The 25,608-nt window shown below is 30.8% G+C and overlaps 2 protein-coding genes across 2 annotated transcripts; one reads left to right on the top strand and one right to left on the bottom strand.

Annotated features, from left to right (window-relative positions):
• Nucleotides 1–2,673: 2,673 nt before the first annotated feature.
• Nucleotides 2,674–4,263, bottom strand: LOC132735605 (cholecystokinin receptor type A-like). The gene has a single exon (XM_060722577.1). It carries the CDS (start codon nt 4,161–4,163, stop codon nt 2,898–2,900), a length of 1,266 nt encoding a protein of 421 aa, XP_060578560.1. The 5' UTR covers nt 4,164–4,263; the 3' UTR covers nt 2,674–2,897.
• A 7,099-nt stretch (nt 4,264–11,362) lies between these two features.
• Nucleotides 11,363–17,185, top strand: LOC132735603 (multiple epidermal growth factor-like domains protein 11). Its single transcript, XM_060722576.1, has 3 exons — nt 11,363–11,455; nt 14,704–14,752; nt 14,985–17,185. The coding sequence occupies exons 1-3, from the start codon at nt 11,417–11,419 to the stop codon at nt 16,076–16,078; spliced, it is 1,182 nt and encodes a 393-aa protein (XP_060578559.1). The 5' UTR covers nt 11,363–11,416; the 3' UTR covers nt 16,079–17,185.
• Nucleotides 17,186–25,608: the final 8,423 nt, after the last annotated feature.

Raw genomic sequence — 25,608 nt, 5'->3', positions numbered from 1 at the left:
ACTATGTAGAACAGTAAGTACTTTGTTCACAAGAATCTGTTAGTTTATAACTTAAAAATCAATTATAACAGGCTGAATGTACAGCCTTATTCAAACGATATAGAAAATAAAGCTCAATTTCTTTGGAAAAGGAATAAAGAGAAATGTGTCTATTTTATTATATTGAAGCAAGGTAAAGATTAATATCTTAACTTCAAGATAGAAAGACCTCACTTTTTTCTGGTAAGCCTTATTTTTCATCCAATAAGAAGCTCTTATTTTAGATTTCGTTCTGCATATTTCCAATAAATTTCTAAAACAAATTCAATTAACTATATCCATTTAAACGTCATTTATTAAGAAAAAGACAAAATTTGAATTTGAAGTACAGTAAGCTACTTTAACACTATCGTTCCCCTTCCTCCTTTGAGATATCAAAATAGGTCATTTATTTCTAATTAGGAAAACTTTCAGAAAATAGATTTCTTATTTATTTTTCTGTGTCTACCTGACAGCCATTTGCTTTGGCAGCACAAATCAAAAAGACATTTTGTTAAAATGAATACATAACCAAAATAATATTTACACTGCGTTTGAAATAGGTCAAGCATATAATGACAAGTCAATACAAAAACAAAGAAGGTTATTGAATAATTATTATTTTTAATGGAAAAATAAAACGTAGCAAGGTGAAAAGCAAATACAGTACCGGTATGTAGTTAGAGATTTGATAACACGGTAGAATATAAAATAGAATACATTTAGGACAAATAATTATAATCTTCTAAGCAATAAACAAAAACAACTATATATGCACCCATTTATTTGAGAATATTTTGAACAGTGATATATTTAATAGCTTTATGAATTTTTGACACCTAAAATGGTAAACAGACATCAGAAAGAAATTTAGGAATAATATATCAAAGAATTACGATGTTGACATACAGTTCTAATTGTTTACAATATTTTGCATGTGTATATTTCAGAAATGAAAACATTTTCAAACAACCGAGAGTGACCTAAAATGTTTAAAATCTAGAATGTAATGTTCAAATACAACTTGCTGTTGCTTTTTTCTCTCTCAAAATTGTACTCCTCAGTTCCAAATGAAACGTTGTCAAACATAATCCAAAACAAGACGACAAAAGCATTATAGGGACTCCATTGAGATTTTTGTTTTGTTATGGCAATAGTGTGTTCATTTTCATTTGTATTGTACAAAATGGACCCACAACGAACAGAACAGGCTAAGAAAAACACAAAAATCGATTTTCAATTAAAATCTTTTTCCTGAATAGTCAATTATATAGTGCAAAATGGTCCCACAACGAAATCGCTCAGAACAAGCTAGGAGCAACACAAAAATCGCTTTTCAATAATAATTTTCGTATATTTCTTTATTGTAATTTGTCGATTTTTCCAGTTTTATCTACATAAGAATTTCCAATTTATGTTTAGCCCTTTGACCTCAGCAGATGTTCTTTGAACACATGACCAAACAGCTAAATTCAAAACTGAGTAAAATGAAATACAGTAAAAACTCCCTAAACCGGAAATTAATTTCCGGTTTATAGATGATTCCGGATTGCGGAGTTTTTCTCTTTTGGCAATGAATTTTACTTTAAGTATAGTTTGTATAGCATGACACAGTAGTAAAACTATATCTCTTTAGATAATAAATATTATGCTTATCATATTTAAAGAATGAATCGACTAGATGTATTAATTCTTAAAATTTGATATTATAAAGATGATACATCCACGTTCATTCACATTTTAGGTTATCACAATGTGTTTCCATGTATGTAATTATGTTTAGTTCCTGTAACATATCTAATAAGAACGCATATCAAGATGATGTAGACAATACAATATTAGTGCATTTAGAGTAAAAATAATCCAAAGTAGACGACAAGAAGACTTTAACCTAAATATTGAAATTAAAGTACGATTTAAAAATGTATGAGTACTGATATAGCGCATTAAATAAACATTTTTATTAAATAAATAGATAAATAAATACATACAAAAATAAATAAATAAATAAACAAATAAATAATAAACATTTATGAGGTAAACCGATATTATATCATAATATTATTTGTATTACAAAACAATCAATCAAAAAGTTAACTGAATTCACATTTACGGATGTTCTTGCAATATAATATAGTTCAAAACCACGCCGAATATATCATCTTAATTGAATAATATATAATAATATAATCATATCATATCAAATAATATTCTAGATGAATACAAGTAATATCATAAGCTTCTAATAATATTAAACAATTATTTTGCATTTATTCACAGGCAATGTTTCGTTTCAAAAACAAAGGCGTTTCAATAAGAAGTGTAATATTTCAAATTAACTTTTCATTTTTCTAGCATGTCCATGGTAAAGAGAATTTGCATGGAGTCTTTTATCTGATATACTTCAAAAATGTGCGCTATGTAACAAAGACATTTGAGATTCTCAAAGCAAAGTAATCATTAATTAACTTAAAATTAGGTCTAGTTACTTGGCAAAATATGAAATCTGCTCGGAAGGAGGGCAATGTAATGTTTTAGTCAGTCGCAGATATAATTGGCTTAATTGCTACTTGAATCAAGGATATGTTTAGTAATAAAACGCAAAACATTTGCATTTTTTTTTTAATCTATCTTGTTTTTATTTTAATCCTTGGTAACAATAAATATCATTAGAACACGTTTATTGTTATACTTGTATTTTATCGTCGGCAGAATTTGATGTTCTTAGTCGAATTATAATGTGTTTATAAGTCATGTTCATATCAAATGTAATAATTTATATTAAAATTTTCCTTTGTGGAGATATTTGATGATATTTTATATCCTAATCGAAATATCAATAAAGTTGTCAGCGTATTTATACTTTTCAACTGATATTTCTAACAACGATTTTGAACTGTGCGCTCTTTAATGCAGCGGCAAAAACTTTTTCTACACGCAGATCTAAAATTAGAATCAAATATGCTGTAGATAATGGGGTTAATGGCACTATTCAAAAAGTACGACCGTAGAAAGAATTTGTACACAGCTTTGCTTGTATCGGACATTTCATCAACAAATTGCTCGTTTATTTGTCGTACAAGCATCAATACTTGATGTGGGATTGAGCTCAATACGAACGCTAATGTAACAACAAATGTAAGGAAAGATGTTTGTCTAACTTGTGCTTGCTTCCTCGTGAACTGTGATGTTTTTGTTTTATCGGATCTAGAGATATTAAATGCTTTTGTAAATGTTGAAGTTGCAATACGCTTTTCAGTTCTTGAAATATTATATCCATCTATTTCCTTTTTTATAATTTCCTTATTGTTTTCCAGGTAACAATATTCACCCACAGAGGTGCATGTGTTAAGTATTGCCGTTACATTACTGACATTTGTACGTGAATAGGAAATCGTTGGTACTTCCTTAACCCTCTCCTTTTTGAAACCTTGCTTTGCATTCATTTTGATGGTTTGCTGTTTAATTTTGAGTCCTATTAAACAGTACAAAACCCATAAAGTTGTTATGCCTGTAACTGCCAATATCCCATACAAAAGAGCATTATAAAATGGTAAGTTTAAGGAAACAATTTCATCTGCGGAAGAACATTCAGTTGCAGTTATATTGAGTTCTGGGATATAATATGAATGTTTACCATATATCAAAAGCGCTGGACACGACAGCAGAACACCAAGAAACACTACCAATCCACACAAACATTTTGCGCCAAATGTTTTTATCTGCCAGCCAAAAGGTTTACATACTTTCCTAAACCTGTCAACAGCAATGATGATTAATAAGAATCCTGAGGAATTCGTTCCTAAGGTGTTGATTGCTCTACACAATTTACAAAGCCATATATTTTCAAACGTGTGCTGATCCAATAAAGTGATAATTTCCGATGGAATACCAAAGCAACAAGTCAACAAGTCTATTAGACCGAGACACACAATAAAGTTTTTTGTTGAGGTGTTTGTTTTATACCAGGTTCGGTATACATGTATTATCACACTATTACCAATAAGACCCCCAACAAATATGATCAACAGGAAAACAACCGTTGGTATCAGTCTTTTAATTTCTGCACTGTTCAGAGCTTCTAAGATATCCTTATCTTTAGATTTATTTATTTGACTTAAATTTGATGTAGTACTTTGCATCATACCACTGAATTCTAGAACTATAGATAAATAAAATCACTATTCTTTATCAATTAATGCTGCAGGGTTGATCTTGCGTTTTTTGTTCCCTCGTCAAAGTTCTATAGATGAAGAAGGCTAAAATCTCAAAAAATTAGAACATAGTCTACGTCATGAGTTGGCAGTAGTTTACCTTTCAGTTATCCGTGAAAGCAAATAAATAAAATCATTTATGTATGTATTTAATAACAACAAAAATGTATAAGTTGAAAATATTGATGCTAACTAAGTATACAGTTGTATAAAATAATAATGATGAAGTAATATTTCGGTAAAGGTGTCCATAGATCCAATATAACTACACGTTTGAATGTTTGACAATGAGTAAAATACGTCGGAATAGCATAAAAGCTATGCAAGAAGATCTGATGTTACAATCATAACAATGTATCATGATATTTACAAACCAAAGTTATATCTCGTATCATTATAATCTTTCATATGAAACCAAAATAAAGATATTTTCCTCACACTTTTTTCCGTTTTAAGCGAAAAGCATCAAATATATGAATGACGTTTTCTAACAAAGGTTTCATAAAAAATCCTTAAAATAATTATTCAAATGAATAATTCTATTATCAAGCATTTAATCAGCACGCTATAAAGAGATAATGAGTTTTTTTATTGACATTGCATCAACACAAATGCTTTTAGTCCAGGCTATATATGACTTTTCAGTGGACTAAATAGAACATATTTGATCCCTATCTTTTCCCAATATATTGTTTTAGATTTATCTTCCGGTAAGTGATATCCCACACCGTAATATGTACAGAATCAAGACTTGCCTTAAATTGTTTAATACTTAAATATTTAAATAATACTTGAAAACAAGGCCAAATGTACATGAGACAGGCCTAAAGCCATGAATAAATAAAAGTAAACTTAAATGCCCATTACAGAAGTAAATCACACATTTAAATCGAATTGTGTTATTCAACTTAAAGAAAACGGGGAAAAACAAAAATATATTGTATTTTGTAAGTTGGATATTGCTTAGTGTATTATTTGTAAACAATGTTTTACTTGGTGATAATTATAAAGCATTGTTATTGAGCTAGATTGCTACCTTAGATAAGGAAAATATCATGAACGCTATCTGTGTATCACAATACCAAAAACCAATCTCAATTATTGAACCATTTTACGAAAATTAATACCATAATGCGTATACTATTCATTTATATTTCTGCAATTAATAGATAGGTGTCTATAAATTAGTACAAAGGGATAGTGAATTAAAGGAGATATAATTGTAAACAATATTCAAAGTAATTGAAGTGATTTTTAAGGTATCATATTTGTTTGTCTATAATCGCATTCTGTTTAATAAGATTGATTGCTTTCTGATGTTTTTATGTTGGCAAGGTGAATGGTTGAAATAGTGAATGATGGTTACGGTTTGTCTAAATGTTGCAAATTTAAAAAATATATTTTACTGTAAATTATGCGAATATTTATATTGTTAAGGTAAGCTTAATTATGCTTCCTCATATTTATTTTGTAGATTGTAAAAGCTCATAAATAATACTCTTGCAAACTACAGAACTTCTTAGTTTGAATAAACGTTTTTGATATTTATTCTCAAAAGGACATGAAGTTGTCATGTTTATCATTAATATAATTATAAACCTAAAGTAATAAATACACGGTAAAATGTACCATTAAGGATTACAATAGTGTTCCGTTGGCCAATAACAATGGGACTCCGACCCGTTTCACCTTGCACTGCAACATTAGGAGAGTATTTGCCCTTGTCGAGGAAAAACTTCATTGCTCTATGTTGAACCGAATTAATGCATGAAAACTGCTTAGTTCCCCAGATACATATACCATATGATATAACAGAAACTGCACAAGCATTACAAAGTTTGTATATACCGCCGGCATTTTTAAATTTAGCAATGAGGAGTCAATTTCATCAACTTAATCGCTTATTATAATTTTATTCCCGATCAAGTATTTCGATTTTATCTTAATTATAAACATAAATTGTTTCATGGATTCCAGAAAATAAATTACAGTTCGTATTATATATGAACGGGTAAATGTATTTTGATAAAAATACATACACATTTATCAAACACTGAAAAACCATTTATAATATAAACATTTCATAATGCAAAAATCATATTAACAAGAATGAATACATGTAAAAAAAGGGATTAAAGGTAATTGTATATCAAAGAATCACGCTTATTCAATTTTCATTAACTATATTCGTTTATACTGAAATAGACTTGTGATCTCTTCTCTTGATTTACTTGTTGAAATCGACTTTGTAAACATTGAATATCTTTAAATACGTAATGTATATGGTCCGAGATGAAGTTTTACACGCTAACAAGAGAAATGATTTGATATCACCAATGACTGCTGTTGTATCCCTGCTGATAAGTCGCAAGATAGGTATATTACAGCGTCATGATAAACTGCCGACATGCTTTTAATAACTAGATAAAGAAAATTGGCTATATCGATATCCTCGTTATCAACACGATTTAACCTAAACATTAAACCGACGACGCCTTCATGTTCAACTTAAATTGAATGCCAATATTTACTATATAAAGAAGTGTCATATATATCACTGTAAACAAAAGAAATATTCTTTTTCTTTTTGCCTATGTTAAAATATAATTATGACATGTATTTTTAATTTCTTTATAGTAACTTAATATTCTATACGTGTAGCACTTTGATATGACTGCTTCCTGATTATGTGGGAATTAAGTTTTACATTAATGTTTTATAAATATACAGAAAAGTTTTGGCTCTCAACATACTTGATACTTGAAAGTATACAAACCTAACATTTAATATCAAATTATTTACTATTATAGCGTTCCATGAGTGTAACCTTATCGTATATTAATTACATGCTGTTTGAGCTTCAATGTACTTTTATTCATGTGTGTTACCTCATTATGTCATGTAGGTACATGGAATGAGAGAAATATTTTTTTTTACTTTGCCTTGACTTATTAAAGATCAAAAGTCAATATTTTCAAAAGTAAAATTATTTTATTTACTCTCGAACCATCTGGAATAAAATGTTTGTTTGGAAGAGTAACTTCTTTTCTGCTGATGTATTTTGAAACGCTTACATTTCCAGTTTCACAACGAATGAAAAATATTTATTCGTTTTTTTGTACAAAAAGGTGGTGTTTCTTAACTAAGATCTCAGCATGATGTAAAAGTATAATAAAACAAATCAAAAAAACAGTGAGTTCTAGGTTGATTGAAAGTTCACAATCATTATTTAAATAAAAAGATATCTGAATTATCTATGATATGAATTTGTTTAATCTTCCTATAGATATTGTGTCTTAAATTAATTCAACGATTAATAATTTCTTAAAACTAAATTCTATTTTTTTTACATAGCCAAAGCATTTAAATTAATGTTTTTTTTCTTACAGTATTAACATGTGTTAAACTGTATGTTTGAATAATTAAACGTTTCAATAAGATTGACAGTTTTCATAACAAAAATGTAGGTGGTTAGATAAAACGTGCATTAAAGCATGATAATCATGTAAATTATCATACTATGATATTTAAAATATAAAGATATTCACTGCATACAGGTGTGCCTAATTTCTAAACGCAACAGATTTCTTTGAATCTTATGAACAATTTTTTTATGACATCTGGCAAAATCGTTTTGTGTTTGAATGTTGTTTTTATCATCTCTCCCTGTCAAATTTTCGTTGTCTAAGGAATACAAAAATGCATCATCCACAAAAAGGAAACGAAACTGTTATTTCTTAATTTGATATAGATATTTAAAAAGGAGCATGGTGTATTATAATCAATGAATATAAATGGAAAACCTTTAAACATAAGCATCGTTTGCAAATCGCATGTACTGTAATATTCCTAAATAACTCGAGTTATAAACTAAAGTCAGAAAACAAAAAGAAAGCCTGCCAGATTGACAATTTTCCGATTTAAAAAATATAATAAATCTTAATTTCTCTAGTTCGCACTTGAGGAAGCAATTTGAGTTGGGGGAAAAGTCCAAAAGAACTTACAGAGTAAAGCATCTTAATTTTCGTGGTAACTATGTAATGCTACTGTACTGATCAGAGGATGTAACTGCTGCAGACTATATATATTCTCGACGGAGAGAGGATTTATACGAAAGTCCAACACTTATTACGAAAGTTATAGAAGTTTCCATAGACTCTCACAAATTTGTTTTTAGTATTTCATGAAACTACATTGAAGAAATCGATAACTACATATATTTTCATGAAAATGTGTGATTTTTTTATTTACTTCAATTGCATCGAACTGTATGTTGAGCCGTATGCATATATCCATATTGTAGTTGTTAGGCTTTTATATTTGAAAACAATGCTAATGAAGGCGACATGGCCTTCCAAACAATTGCTCACTTTAAATCACATATAATTTATTGTGATCTTCATTATCAATGCAATAACAATTCGTGCTCTTTCTATCTTCAGTTAAACCATAACGACAATCCTATTTTTATCACCTAATTAAAAGACAAGCAAAATGTGCACACCTTTGATAATGTTTTCTAAGCTGAATACCACTACGCATATCTCTACAACAACTCTGAAGTTTTCAGAAAACAATATTGTAAACAGTAAGTGGAAACCAGTTTGAGGTAATTGTTTGGCAAATTCTTTTATTATGACGGGAAATAATGCGGTAATCATAGAAGATTTCTTACAGAGAATTTAGGATTTCGTTGAAATTACCGATTAATCTTTTGCAGTTTGTTAACTCATCACTGTTTGACATGCAGGTTTAAATAACTTTATGTAAAACACACGTGGATTTATTATACATTTAATGTGCCAATTAATAAAGATTCTTTTTCAGAACTTATTTACAAGGCTATTATCATTAAAAGCGGCATATCTTCCCTGATTAAAAATGCCCGAACACAATGTACAAAACTATATAATGAACATGTTTTATTTTAAGAGCATCTCCATTGTTACTTTAATATGTTTTAAGAATCGTATCTAATTGTACTTATTTATTTTGTTCTGGCTTTTTGGTGGCCCTATTTCAAACACAATTCATTCTCAACTGCTTTAAGAGTGACACGATATTGACACATTGAATGATCCATGAACAATAATTAATTGCTTTAATGATTTATCCTGCTCAACCCCGTGCTAACGTGTATGAATTTAATATTGTCGGCCATTTACATGCTCAAACAAACTGAGTTATCCATATTTCATGTTCGTGTTTATTAATCGCGAACTGATTTGCGGTTCAATTTTCATTTGATTTATTTACCGAATCATTAAATGCAGGCTTTGTCCTCAAAATCAAATATATTAGTTATGTAAAATGAATAAATGCTGCAAGAAAAAAATGTCTTTAAACATTTTAAATCAAAAAGTTAATGTTCATTGTATAAAATCTATTGTATCATGTGTTTTGTTTCTAGTTAAGATTGGTTGTCTAGATCTACTGTTGCCAGAAAACTCTCCAAATCTTGACACGTTCTGTCTAATTTTAAATGATCACATTTAGTTTAAAGATTTTTACAGACGGATGTTGTTCCATCTGCAGTGCACGCTTCATGAATTGTAACATGCAGACAATACATTAGAAAATTCCGATAAATATTCATGATGATGTCACAAGTATTCAACAAGCACCGTTCAATATTGTTTTTATATCACAGACGATTTTTTTTCTGTAAACACGTTTTAAATTAAATTTCTTTCTTGAATTTTATAAACAAATCATTGTTTATAAACAGAAATGAAAGGGTTTGCCAAAAACAAAACTAGTTTGTATTGTTATGCTTTAAAATGACCCGATCGCTTTCATTGCGAAGAAGCGATTTTCAAAACATTTAAAGTCGTTTACAAGTGCTTACTTTAAATCACATATATTTTATTATGACCTTTATTATAAATGCGTTTACCTACGTGCATTTTCTTTCTTTCAATTAAACTTTAATAACATTCCTATTTTTATCACCTATTTAAAAATAATCAAAATTTGCACACCTTTGATAACGTTTTCTAAGCTAAATACCAATACGCATGTCTACACTAAAAGTTTGAAGTTTTAAACAGCCATGTTTCAGACAACAATATTGTAAACAGTAAGTGGAAACTTGTTTGAAGTAATTGTTTGGCAAATTCTTTTATTATGACGGAAATTAATGCGGTTATCGTAGAAGATGACTTACAGAGAATTTAGAAGATTTCGTTGAAATCACTGATTAAACTTTTGCAGTTTGTTTACTCGTCAATGTCTGACATGCAGGTTTATGTTACTTAATGTATAACTCGCATAGAATCATTATACATTTAATGTGCCAATAAATAAAGATACTTCTTCAGAACTAATCAACAAGAATGTTATCATTAGAAGCAGCGAATCTTCCCAAATTAAAAATGCCCGAAAACAATGTACAGAACTAAATGAAATAAATTGTAAAAGCAACTAGCAAAACTAAATCTTTGTTACATTAATGACATGTTTTAAGCATCGCATTGAATTTTAACATTGGTTTGGGTTTAAAGCTTATTCTAATTTCTTATTTAAGTCCATGCGCAATTGCTTCAAGAATGATACGATATTATCACATTGAATGTCCCATGAACAATGTTTAATGAAAGAAATCGACAAAACATAGTAGATATAATGGTAAATTAGTAAATCATATTGCCGATGTTCTTTCTCTTTTGTAACATAGGCAAACACAATCATGTTCCCTGTTGCCACAGTATGAAACCCTACGATATTTCTATCGCTTTCCCTTTCTCTGCCGTCAAATAAGTAAACTCCAGAAAAATGAGGCAATCATTTGGCATGCTCTGGAGTGCTGGTAACTTATAAATGCACTGTGCATACACAATTTAACTCTGGCACATTTTCAAACGAAAGGTACCCAAACTGTGATACAAAAACTTTTTTTAACATGACAAACAATCGTGATTTACATGGTATTGTTCTTTTACTATTGTTAAACCTTACAGTTAAATTGTCATTTGTTTAATGAATAGAAAATTGATTTGGTTAATGATCACGTTCCGCTTACTTAAAAAGTATTGATATAACGAGATCATATTTTTAAATGCAATCGGCCATATAATTATACGCGCTAGTACGGTATGATTTATTTACTTCAGTTTTGAAAGTTGATACTAGTAACCTAGCTACAATAACAAATAAAAAATTAAGGTATTGTTCGTGTTTGGTGAATGAAAATATATAAAGGAAACATGAGGTACATAAATTTGGTAAGTAAAACATAATTTGTAACAGTTATTCTATATAAGCATACGATTTTGATTTATTTTATTCGATTTTCTTAAATAGATAAAGCATAGGTTTGTTATGAATTTTGCCTTAAGATTACTATTTCGATATCACATTACAGACTGTACGTAGTGTTAGGGTTTATGTACATGGTGAAATCATAAAAATATTTGTCTTAATAAAGCAATGGCTAGAGTTTAAATATTTTGAAAGAAACCTTATTATCAAAGATCATTTAAAACACTAGAATCCAAATCGGCACTGGACGACAGCCGGAGCTTTTCCTTGTAATATAATTAAATTAAAAACAATAACATTTATATTTAGTTTAACAAACACATTGTAGTGTGTTTTTAAAATAAAATGTCACCAAAAGAAAAATAAAACATAACCACATGCTCGCACATTTATATATTAATAAATGATTAATACAGGTCTTGTCTACGGAGCCCCTAAGGTGACATTCTCGACACCTTTCCCCCAGCATTTAATTCGTTTTTACGAAATATTAACACGTATTTAAGAAATATTATTTCGTTTTTACGAAACATTAATTGTTATATTTATTCGTTATAACGAAATATTCATTTGTTTTTACTAAACCATTATTCGTTTTTACGAAAAATTAATTAGTAATTACGAAATATTAATTTGTTTTTACGAAATCCTATTTCATGTCATTGTGAGCTTGACAAAGAACCTACTAATCTCTCAAATGGGTCATTTACAAGCCTTGATCAACCTTGCGATTATAAGCCGAATGGTTCTCAAGTTTTTATTTTTAACTGAACAGGGTTTTTGTGTGAGAAGTCATTCTCTATACAAAACGGTCTCTTTTTCCCAATTGTCAAATACATGTTCCTGTCAGCAATGTTTTCATATTTGAGGCAATTAATCTTGTATGACATGTTTCTTTAAAACAGAAACATGTTATATTATTCCTTTCTTTTATCATATACTCATACATTAGTAAAACTAAAGGGGCGAGGGGGGGGGGCCTCCAGCCTTTCACTAATGTAATCAATTTAAAAAAGAACATTTCCTTACAATTTATGTATGGGCACCGTGCGATCATAAAAACATTTTTTTTTTCAAAGCTCAATAATTTCGACAAAACGAAACAGAAAAAAATGTCCGTGCTTGGATTTGAAGCACAGGACCCCCATTCTAACTAAATTTTCCTAGCGCTTGCACTATCACGGCTGTGGCTCAACGCTATTGACAGGCGATTATTATAATTTATATACAATAGTGTTAAGTTAACAAAAACTTGGAGGAAACAAATATGACTATTTATATTGCATTTACATGCCTTATATTCACTCAGGAACTTAGTTTTGAGGCCTATTACCAACTATTACCAAAACTCTTTGAAATCCTAGAAAAAATTAAATTCGTAATTACGAAATAACATTTCGTTTCTACGAATTAATATTTCGTAATTACGAAATAATATTTCGTAATAACGAATTATTATTTCGTAAAAAACGAATTAATATTTCGTAATTACGAATTAACATTTCGTTTTTATGAATTAATATTTCGTAATTACGAATTAACATTTCGTTTTTACGAATTAATATTTCGTAATTACGAAATAATATTTCGTTATTAAGAAATAATATTTCGTAATTACGAAAAAATATTTCGTAATTACGAATTACTATTTCATAAAAACGAATTAATATTTCGTAATTACGAATTAACATATCGTAAAACGAATTAATATTTCTTAAAAAACGAATAAATATTTCGTAATTACGAATTAATATTTCGCAAAAACGAAAACGAATTAAGTTCCGGGGAAAAAAGTGTGGAAAATGTCACCTTAGGGGCTCCGTACTTGTCAGACGAAAAAACATTTAATTGAAGTATTTGCAATGTTTATCCTGTTGTAATTTTAAACCGTTGCAACGTTTTGTTTTGTAAACATTGACTTAAATTATAATCACACCCGTTAACAGATTGCAAGTAGATCAGTTGGCAGTTGGTTGCGGGTAGAACTATTGTAAGCTTTGTATTTTTTATCCTGCAATCGATTGCTCTACAAAATATATCACAGAAAAATATGTCTAAAGAAACAAAACGGAATAACCTTTCTTAGTAATCCGGTTTAAAACACACACCAATATAGTAAGTTCTACCTGTCCTACATCAAGCTGTCCTACTTGCAACATGTTCACGGTTGTGATGAAAAGGGATGTTTGTGTCAAGTGAAACAGCAACTTTTAGATCAAAGTTACAAATTTTACATATATGCTTATTTATACGTACATATTTTGTCAACATATGCGGTTAGACCCATTTTGTGTGGGAAAGTAGCTAAAACATGCCAATGAGGTTTGCTATCAGTTGAATTAATTTCTTTTTATAGTTCAACTGGTCATTGTCATGGATAAAACCTCTTAAAACACTTCAATACATTTAGAATAAACTTCACTGATATCAGTTTATACCAGACTAATGCATAGGTATTTCAAAACAGCTACCAATAGAAATTTAAATCTGGCATGTAATCCTCTAAAACAGTAATATAAATCAAGCTCACGGGGTTAAAATGGCCATACCCCTGGGGGCACTTATTTCATAATGATTTGTAAAACGATGGAAATCAGATCAAAATATAGTCTTCTTTCATAAAACAACAATTCCCAGAGCTAGAATTTTGACATGTAGCATTGCCTCGTGCACCTCTTCAAAAGTTATATAATTTCTAAAGCAATATTGTACTTGTTCTGTAGAAATATTTTTATTTCTTCAAAACAAGTATAAATTCTGATAAATTATTTTACTTGCAATGTAGAAATAGTATATTTGCCCTGTAGGAATTATACCTGTTCTGTAGAAATATTATACTTGTTCTGTAGAAAACTTTAATTATTCTTTTCCAGTGGTAGTATTATACTTGCCCCTTGGAAATATTATACTTGCCCCTTGGAAATATTATACTTGCCCCTTGGAAATATTATAATTGTCCCTTGGAAATATTATCATTGTGCTGTAGAAAATTCTGTAGAAATATTAAACATATTCTGTAAAAAGTTTATACCTGTCCTGTAGAAATATTTATTTTACGCGTGTTATTCCTCTATAGAAATAAGTTTATAGCAGACTTAATTTTCGTAATACGTGTTATATGTACTGTCTTGATTATATATGTGACATAACAATATAACATAACACTTTCCTTAATGGTAAAAAATAATGAAATACCGAATTTCCTTTACAGATTATATATACAATATGTATGTTTCAACTTGTTCACAACACGACAGGAGGTCAGTATTTTTGTTTAAAATAATTTAACTTATGGTTTGGGTATACATTGTATATAATCCAAAACTTAATCGATATTTTCATACTATAATGAACTCTAGACACATTATCACAGTCATCATCTTATAAATACATCATAAACTGTTAAGCAACCAAATTTAAATAATAATGTCATAGCTTTTCATTTCACATTTATGGTAATTCTTTAAGAAAATTTGATTTTATTTATTACAGAGGTTGATGAACAATGTAAAGTAGATTGTGCATGCTGTAAAGATAGAAAATGTGGACCAGACAAATCGGCCCCAACCGAATGTACTCTAGGCTGCATTGATGGTCATAGAGGTGCTCGATGTTACGAGAAATGTACACACAACTGTACAAAATGCCCTGATCGTGCAGATACGTGTACTGCGTGCTATGATGGCTATTTCCCCGGATCTCCTGGAGACTGCACATCAAAGTGTTTACCCGGATGTAAAACATGCACGTCGGGAACCATGTGTACATCATGTCAGGAGGGATATTACAAGGCCGATGGTCAAAAAGATTGTCGTAACTGTCCTGAAAATTGTAATTGTGATAATGTTCAGTGTGCATCATGTAAGGACGGATATTACGATACCGGTAATTTATGTAATAGTTTATGTCCAGGGAACTGTGTCATGTGTTCATCGAATAGGGAGTGTGGATCATGTAAAGATGGTTATTATAATGGTCACCAGAACGACAACATTAATTTCCCTTTATTGAACGACTGTACATACAAATGCCGGGATAACTGTGGACGATGTTTATCATATGATAAATGCTCGCTTTGTAAAACTGGTCATTATGAACCAAACTGTGAGAAAAATTGTTCGATTGGTTGTAAATCAAACACTTGCGATATCCAAACTGGAAACTGTGCATGTTTCCCTTATTTTGCTGGAGTAAGATGTGATAAATGTATAATCGGAAAATATGGAAAAATGTGTGATCAACAATGTCCTGCAGGGTGTAAAAGTAACATGTGTGAAAGAAATTCCGGAAATTGCACAGACGGATGTACTGTAGATACGATTATTGGTGATAAATGTGACGTTTGTTCAACCGGCTGGTATGGACAATACTGTAACATTTCTTGTTCTTTCGGCTGTAAAAGTCAGCAATGCGAGAAAAGTAATGGTGAATGCTCAAATGGATGTATTGATAACTTTGTAGGAGAACAGTGCAATCAATGCATGCATAGCAAGTATAATTTTATTGTTTTAAGTGCTTCCGAGGGATCATCTCTTTTTCAGAATTTTATAGCTACGTGTCAATGTAATATTGTGTCGCCATTGTAGTGATGATGTTAAAGATTGGTGCCGCTGCTGCTGATGATGATTTATGTGTCGCTCTGAAAGACGCGACATATAGGGGTTACTTTTGTCTGCTTGTCCGTTAGGCTTGTCCGGAGGATAACTCGGTCACTAAAAGTAGGATTGACTCCAAACTTGGTATGCATGTTTCTTTAAATGATTCAACGTGCAGCGCACAAAAATCGTTACTCTGCGCTTCTTAATTTTTAAATTATTGTCCTTTGTTAATTTTCATACTTTATTTTTTCCGGGCCATTTCTCATAAACTATAAAAGTTACGGTCTTGAAACTTCAAAGGATGATAGATCTTATAAATCTTATAGATATATCTTATCAAGGTAGACCATGGGTAATGCATTACCTCCACTTTGAAGAGTATTCAAATAGGCTAGAATCGCATGTAAACTACATTGAAATTGAGGGGCGTGGGTTCAAACCCCAGAAGGGGCATCTTTTTTTTTCTTTCTTTTTTTCTTTTTAACATTATTTATGTATCTCTCTGATCCCTTATGGAAGAAAAAAAGTTTGATTTAAATTATAAAATTATTTTAGGTATTTTTTTTGTTAAATAATGCCAAAATTTATAGCAAATATGATACCAGATATTTTCAAAGTTCGATAAAATAAAAACTACACGGTAAAAGTATTTTATATTTCACATGATCAACTAATATACCTTTGAAAAAATTAAGGCAAAGTTTGAAAACAGACCCTCATTTCGATAAATTTTAGGGATATTTTGAACAAGGCATTTTAGATAGGGAAATGGTAAAATTAGTGTTAAAAGTGGGTGGGGTAGGATAACATTTTTATACATATTAAGAACATTTTGTTTAGAAACAAACATTTTGCTTGTTTAATGTGTTACCTGAATGTTATTATTTGTTTCTTAACAATGAGCAATAGAAAAACATTTTTTATAATGATGATATTACAGATTATTTACAGTTTCCTCATTTCTGAAAATAAGCCCTTCTAATGGCAAGGTCTTAGTTCAGAAATATATCCATAACTCATAAACCACACGGTAAATTTAATTTAAATTTTGCATACAGGTAACCTTGAAGACAGATAACTGTCCTATGTTGTCAATTTTACAGTTACTTATGGTGCCCATAACCCATGGTCTACCTTAAGTAGAAGTGCAGAGCACAAGAACCGGTACTTTACACTTCTTATTTTTGGAGCTTTTCTCCTTTGACAATTTCCATACTCTATTTTTCTCCGCACCATTTCTACTAAGCTTTAAAAGCTATGGTATTGAAACTTTATAGGATGATAGATCTCAGTAATCAAAAGGGCTTCTTATTTTTTAAATTATTTTCCTTTGTTTTTTTTATACTTTTGCCCGGGCCATTTCTCCTAAACTATAAAAGCTATGGACTTGAAACTTCAAGAGGTCACAGCTCTAATTGCAATAGATCTAAGTGCAGCTTTCGACACCGTTGACCACAACATTCTACTCGACGTGTTACACAGTCAGTACGTAGTCAATGGTACCGTGTTAGCTTGGGTGGACTCGTACCTGCGACCTCGTAGCTGTCGCGTCAGTGTTAATTCTACTGAATCGACTCCACGATTGCTGGAATGCAGTGTACCTCAGGGGAGCTGTCTTGGTCCGTGGCTCTATCTCACATATGCGGGAACCCTATTTGATGTGATACCACCATCCATATCTGTGTACGGCTTTACTGATGACCACATTGCTAGTCAACGCTTTCTACCAACTTCAGTGACCAATGAACTTAACGCTATAAAGCAACTTGAAGACAGTGCTGTAATCATCAATGACTGGATGAATGCCAATAAACTCAAAATGAACACCACTAAGACAGAATTCATTATGTTTGGTAGTAAAGCCCAACTTGGTAAATGTTCAATTAAAGAAATTGATATCGCCGGTGATAAAATTCAAAATGTCAGTGTCATAAGATACTTAGGTGCCTACTTAGACGAGGGCCTAAGATTCTCAACACATGTTAAGACCAAGTGTAGAACTGCTATGTTGAATTATTTGAGAATAAAGAGCATTCGCAAATATCTGACTCAGGACGCCACAAAAATCCTAGTATTGTCGCTTGTAATCTCACATTTGGATTATTGCAACGCTATATTTTTTGGCATTTCAGAAAGTGAGTTACAGAAATTACAGCGTATCCAGAATATGTGCGCTAAACTTGTTTTGCAACGCGGAAAATATGATAGTTCCAAAGACTCTTTGTTGGAACTCTTTTGGTTACCAATTAAAGCTTGGATCAATTTTAAAATACTATGTACAATGTATAACTGTTTTATGGGCAATGTTCCGGTTTATCTAACAGAACTGTTACACAAGCCTGTCATAAAAAGACCAAATCTCAGATCTGTTGATAATATGGATTATTGTTTTGCTGTCCCCTTTAACAAAAGGAAAACATTTAACGACAGAAGTTTTAGTACCGTTGGTCCAACTCTCTGGAATAAATTGCCTCTGTATATAAGACAGTCTTCGACTTTGGACATGTTCAAGAAAAATGTCAAAACCTACTATTTTAGAGATTTTTACGCATTGTTTTAAGATTGTGATTGGGCTGTAAACTAATAGAGATGTGGAAATGTGTCTGAAATTTTACTGAAATAACCATTAATTTTTATTTTCTTTTAAATTATTTTTTATTGTTATTTTTTAACTATTCTTTCTTTTTTTAAAGTTTTTAATACTTTATATTTTACACGGCTGATATCTTTAACATATTTTTTTGTAGTTCATTTGCCATGCATATGTGTTTTTTTTTATCTATATGTACATACTTTTATTATCCTTTTGTACAACGCCATTGAATATGTATATAGAAATAGGCGTTTAATTAAATAGAACAGTTTCAGTTTCATAGGATGTTGGGTGTCGTTGAGAAGGTAAGCTGTACACAAGAACCGGTACTCTTTACTTCATGGTTTAAGAGTTATTGCTCTTTGTTTATTATTATACTTTATTTTTGTCCGGGTCAATTCTCCTACACAATGATAGCTTTTTCAAGCTACATCAATCCTGATAAAACATTGTTACAATCAGTGCAAATGCTACTAAAGTTCAAAGTACATGTACAATTTAAGGTAAGTGTTTATAAATAACCTATATTTAAGACGAAAATGTGTAAGTGACAGCTTTATGCTCACAAGGCGACACATCCGACTCGCGGAGTTCTAGTTAAATGGTTATATTATTATAGCCATATAATGCAACATAAGAAAACTATATTAATGCAAAACATATAGTATAATATATTCTGGTAAATCTATAGAGATACTACATGCAGACATTTTTAAATATGTATTATACCAATGTAGCACGCTGTTGTTTCTCTATTCAGATAATTGTTTTATTTACCGATGTTTGTTTTTACTAAAACATATTTTAGATTCAAGTTCAGTAAAAACATATGCAATATTATTTGGAACAAGTCTTGCTGTGTCAGTTATTGTTAATATTGTGGCTGCGTTTTTTGGCATGAAATATGTAAAGATGAGGTAAATATTGTTTATATATTTAATCTAATTATAATCAAATATAAAATTAAGTAGTCAAAGATTCACAAAATTAAGATCACTGCCAACGTCGCAAAATTTGCCATCCGCAAAAATTATCTGATATACGTTATTAACTTCAGCAATCATCAGAAAGTAATTAATTCATAAAAGGCTGTGAGAATGACGACATTTCAAACACGCGTTTTTTTCTAACATGAAGGATGGGGGTATAAGAAGCACGGTATAAACAGGAAATAATCCTGTTTCATATGCAAGAAATACCGGTCTAACCCGACAGCCGGTGTTAGATTCTTATATTATCTACTTACATGTACATATGCCATGTACTTTCTAAGACTAACATGCTTTATATAAGGTTGGTCAGCAATTTTGTTTCTGTTTCATTATGATATACATTTGTTTCTCTAACAAGAACAATAAGCAGCAAAATAATCTTTATGAAATGAGTCAAAATGTAATTTCATTTGCATTTAAGGGCCAATGAGAATAGGAATATGAGGAACAGGAATAGATATCATGATGAAATGGCTGGTAAATATATATCTGAAGTTTTACTGATTTTTATTTCCTTTTTTATTCATGAATATCATATTCTTCATTTCTCATTCTAAACGTGTTAGTTCTTAATTAAATGAATCGCGGCCAAGATCAAATAAAGTTCTTCCACCGATTTTTAAATTGCATAGGTTATATATCAAAATAAACTATTCTAAACTAATGATTAATCATTTAGATTGCATCAAATTGTTATCGAAATTGTTTAAAATATTTTGATAATATGAGCCGTGACATGATATTTCCAACATAGTGGTCAAATGTTGTGATCGTACAAATGTGACGTTAAAGTTGACGCCAATTTTTTATATAAACAACGCGCGTTTTTTCAATCAGCTGTGCAGTTTGCGCGCAATAAAATGATAAAATGTTTCACCATATTATGACCGTTTTCCGCGGTTTAAAATGACTCATTTTTACAGAGTAAAGATAAAGTAAAAATGCGCATATATACTTGTTCTGGTAACCTTAAGACCCTGACAAATCACTTGCTAAATCGTACCAAGAAAGAAAATAACAAGGAAAATATAAGTTGACAAAACTAAATTTATCTATTCAAACTACCCTTGCAACAGAAAACACTTTCAGTGCTGACTTACTTTAAATAATTCAATAACAATTAACTACATGTCTTCTTTGAGTGTTATTTTATTTCCAGTGTCAAGATGTTTTCCAAATATTTCTCTTTATTGTAACATCTCGTGACTGTTGTGTATATAAATTAAAACGAACGCTTTAATGTAAATCTAACAAGTAAGATATCACTTCACTTATATCATTGTTTTTTAAAACGGACACTCCAAACAAGAGTATATAATTGAGAGACAATTGTTGAGTGGAGTGCGTAAGACGTTGTTGAAATCCAGTCAATTTTTAAAATAAACAATGCTTACATTTACCCGTTTAAATTGGCCTTCCGCTCTATCTCGGAAATGCCGTTTGTTCGTTTTACCGTAAATCACAATTTTGAAGAGAAGCGACAGGTTGCCCGGCGTGTATTAACTCTGTTAAGTTGCATTAAGAATAACAGGCTCAAAAATGGTTTATTTTTCAGCATCAAACAGCGACACTGTGTTTAGGTCACATGACTATGGGGATCTTGGAAGAGCTCAAGGTATTTGCGGATAAATTGTTCGTAACATCGTAACGTAAATACCTAAGTAGTTTATTATCAGTATATAGAATGATCAAATCTATCCTTTTCATTACATTTTAATTGGTTTCATAAAATGATTTTTGAAATATTTGCATTGGTTTTCGTTCTTTTTTCATGTTTACAGAAGCCGAGCATAGATATGCCCAAATTAGTCAAGACACTGGACTTCATTGATGGACTTCTAACAGTTAGCATTGGCAACTGAACAACAACACTTATTGTCACTTGCTTAAAAAGTGTTATGTCAATAGAGTAACAATTTGAATTATAAACAGTGGACTACATTATAACAAAAATAAAAATCATTGTGAATGGTGAATACCTATAGTGCTGAATATCTGTTTGTTATTTCGATGTGTTAAAAGCGGCCTTTAGCTTCATTCTGTGTTGTTTCGAACTAAAAAAGTATTAAGCTCTGGAATAGATTGGTTACTTTTTGTTTGATTATATTAGTCAGTTGCTAGAAAATGTGCAAAATACTCGAAAGCTTAAAATTTTGCAAATACTCTCAATGCATTATCAATACAGAAAACTGTGTTTAATTTGTTTTGTCGAAATATGAACGCTCTAATATAGCCGATTTGTGTGCGGGATTCATCCACTCAGAGTCGAAACTTGAAGATATATTGCAGACCTGTTGAATGACAGACTTTGTAGGATATGTTATGACAGTTGTGTTAAAAACGAAGTACATTTCTTGCTTAATTGCCCAAAATATAATTAGATAAGATCGAGGTCACTGGGTGAAATATTAAATGTTGAAGTATTTATGGATTTGAGAGCCGATGACAAATTAATCTTCTTCTTCTCAAATCACGTTAGAAAGATTGCAAAATACTTAGTGAAAGTTCATTTACATAGACGGAATGTCATTTGTAGAAATACAGAAGTGTAATTATATGTTTTACGTATTCGAACTCGCAGGACTTGATCACAATTCAATGATCGCACTATATACACTATAATAATGATAAGTTTAGGTAGGTGTAATGTTTTAAATCTGTTTAAACCATTCATTTATACCTAATCTTTAGACGTTAAATCAACTTGATTGTCTATATTTATATAAAATTTATATATATATTAAAGTGTTATTGATTTTCTAACAAAAAGAAAATATAGAAATGACTATTTTTAGCAAGTAAAGGTTTCTAACACTAAGCACGCAATATATACTGTAAAAATATTATGGAAAGAATAGACAACGTGCAACAAGGCAAAATTGAAAATTCTGAGTCTTTTCAAGTTTGTCGTCATTGACGGTAATGGTGGATAAAAAAACTATCGTCAATGTCCACTAGCAGCATTTCAATTAGATCTAAAGAAATAATGTAAAGCTTGTATTATCTAGAGATATGCTTGTAGGACTGTTATCATTTAACCTTTAATGCCATATTACTTTTTATATGTTTTCTCAGTTTTAATGTCGTATGCTTTTGTCGTTATTACTTCACGAAATTGTTAATTCGTGGTTATCAATGTTTTATTGCATTACTTCTTGTGTTGTATATTCTAGCTTTGTAATTATTTTGAATCTCTTATAACATATATTGCGGTGGTCGTGTACTTTAATACTATTAATTTTTAACAGTGTCGTGTTCTTCTTCTGTCATACCTCAATAACAAATACCTTAAATATCCGGAATATTCTAATCGGGTAAAATTTGTCTTGTGCCCTGTCCTGTTTTTGTTTGGGTCCGCCTGGTCTTCTCTTGCCACTGGTTCTTGTTGCTTGTCATATGGGGTTGCGTTCATTGAGTGCCGCCTTTCCGTGTTGATCTTGTTTATCATATTTTGTGTGCAGTAACGGAGAAAATACCCGTTTTACATTTGTTTGTGTAGCTACGGTATAAAATAGATTTGGACTGAATTTTCATTGGTGATTGTCATAGATTGTTTAGATTTTACAGATGCAAGATGCAATGGTATTTCTAATGCAAATGGTTTTTTTAGCGATTCAGTCGAGGAAATTTCAATGTTTATGTGAATCACATCTTGTCGGATTCAGATTACCGGCTGTTTCATTGTTCGTATTAAACAAAATGCGTAACACTGCTTAATATGAAAAATGTCATGGCATACATATAATTATCTATACTCTATTGATCGAGACCAAGTTTCTAAAAATATATAGAGATTTGGCTGAGTTATGACATTGAATGTAAACCTGGGTAGAATCAAAGCACAGGAAGGGCGAAGGAGTTGCTACCATTGTATAACTAATACTATATAGTTATTATGAAAAGTGTGAAATAGTGTCATATTATAGTTGTTATGAATACTAAATGTGAAAATAGACTTTTGATCATATTTTGGGGGTTGTAACACGGACTGGAGGGAGGGAAGGGGTCAAGTAGGGGATAATATCAGATCAAAGCGTATTATCTCTGTGATTTGTTTCACTTAACGTCATTCCCTCATGTCCATTACGCCCTTAAATGATTTGACTTTAAAGTATACTATAAAACATGAAAAAAATCGTAGCTTTTTCGAAACCACGACCATGTTGCTTCATACGACAGTTCAGGGTCGTTGAAAAGGCAAAGCTACTTAAGTTAAAAACTCTTAACTAACGGACAACAGATATGTGCACGAAACTAAGTTTTGCGTAGAATTATCTAGGAAAATAACACTTGACAACTAAACTATTACTTCTGATATATAAATGATGTTTTATTTTCATATGGTGACTTTCCAGCTTTTTTAGTTGAGGAATACCTCTGATGCTCCTCCGTGCATTATTTCGGACACAAAGGCGTGTTTTTGAGTACCGACGTTCAGTAAGCTAGCACTCGCAGTTCTTATCACCCCCCTGTGTATTTTCAAACCGACACATCAAGGGCGCCATTTTGTTTGAAAAATTTGATAAATAAAAACAATTTTTTTGTCGAATTTTGATGTGAAAACTATCTAGAATGAAAGAAAATGGTCTAACTAAGAAATATGAATCCGAACACCAATATCTTTAATTCAGCCGTTAACGCTGTACAGACGTCTCATTCGGAACTGCCTCGGCTATTATCTATAATAACCTCGGAAACAATACGGATTGAAAGTAGTTCTACCACGTGGTTTCAGATGTAAACAGAAACAAAGATAATGTAACACGAATGTATATATTTGACATTTGTCTGCCCCCATACCCTTATGCTTGACAACAATTTGTAATATAAATATGCCCACTGATTTTCAATTTTAAACAAATCCGACTAAATGTCAACAGGTTGTTTTTTGTACTTTCGGTTTACACAACCATGATAATAAATATATAAATAATGTATTGTTTGCTTTTGTACCTATGAATTCACTTATTTTAGGTGGGCTTTTACTACATATATTGGAAATAAACAACTCACAGCATTAAATTACTATTTGTTTACATGTTTAGTTTCTTTGCGTAGGTTAGACCGAAATACCGAATCCGTTCTGTGTGTTCATACTATTGTGTTCGAGGTCCTTATCCGAAGACTGACGGAAAGGGCCGAGTAGTTGCGATTGCAGACGTCTAAAGTGTTATTTACATGACGTCACAATTAAGCGCCAAACAGCACGTGCAAAACATTCAAATGAAGAACGCTATTTCAATGTCGCAAACGAGTTGAATATCACATTTATTTCACTATTAATACTTCGTATTTCGCATGAAAAATATTGAGTGAAATAAATAAACAAATAAAGTTTTATCAACGTTTTCAAAATTCGTTATTCTCAAAATGTTTCTACACACGGTAGATTTAACGACAGTTTTTTTTTCAACCCACTGGAAAAGCCTTTAAAGAACGTTTCTATTGGAAACTCTGAGGCAAAAGCAAACCACTAAACATAAAGTCCGACTTTATAATAATAATTATATTGTTTCTTGACGTGTTAGAATGGAAATAGATAATAGTTCTTCGTGCATTATTGTATAATAATGCACATTTTTCGTTAAAATGCTTTGAAATTAATTACTCAGGCCTATCGGCCTTCGTGATTAAATTACTACGAATTTGAACTCAAACCGTGCATTATTCTACAACAATGCACTCAAAATGGATATCTATTTCCTAAACAAACCATTTTCTAGCGGAATTCAAACTTACAGTCGAGAGGGCCAAACAATACCGACAACATCTCGTGATATCAGGTCTACGATTCGTAAAATTGCCGAATGTCTAGATTAAGTAACTTTTATGCTTCATAGTTAGTTAAACTTAGAAACACTGTACGTTTTAAACATATCCATATTGTTTACATCACTCATTATAATGTATGTATGATTTATGCTCAAACCCTG

Source organism: Ruditapes philippinarum, unplaced genomic scaffold (genome assembly GCF_026571515.1).
Source record: "Ruditapes philippinarum isolate M1 unplaced genomic scaffold, ASM2657151v2 ctg1208_1_1_1_1, whole genome shotgun sequence".
NCBI classification, from domain to species: Eukaryota; Metazoa; Mollusca; class Bivalvia; order Venerida; family Veneridae; genus Ruditapes; species Ruditapes philippinarum.
The sequence above is the reverse complement of the archived record's forward strand: the minus strand, read 5'-3'. Positions and strand labels throughout refer to the sequence as shown.

Bases quoted from the DNA above. Each gene is read 5' to 3' on its own strand.
- LOC132735605 (XM_060722577.1), bottom strand. From the start codon at position 4,163: ATGATGCAAAGTACTACATCAAATTTAAGTCAAATAAATAAATCTAAA.
- LOC132735603 (XM_060722576.1), top strand. From the start codon at position 11,417: ATGAAAATATATAAAGGAAACATGAGGTACATAAATTTG. The intron at 11,456-14,703 runs GTAAGTAAAACA...TTTCCTTTACAG, and splicing joins ACATGAGGTACATAAATTTG to ATTATATATACAATATGTAT. The intron at 14,753-14,984 runs GTCAGTATTTTT...TATTTATTACAG, and splicing joins TGTTCACAACACGACAGGAG to AGGTTGATGAACAATGTAAA.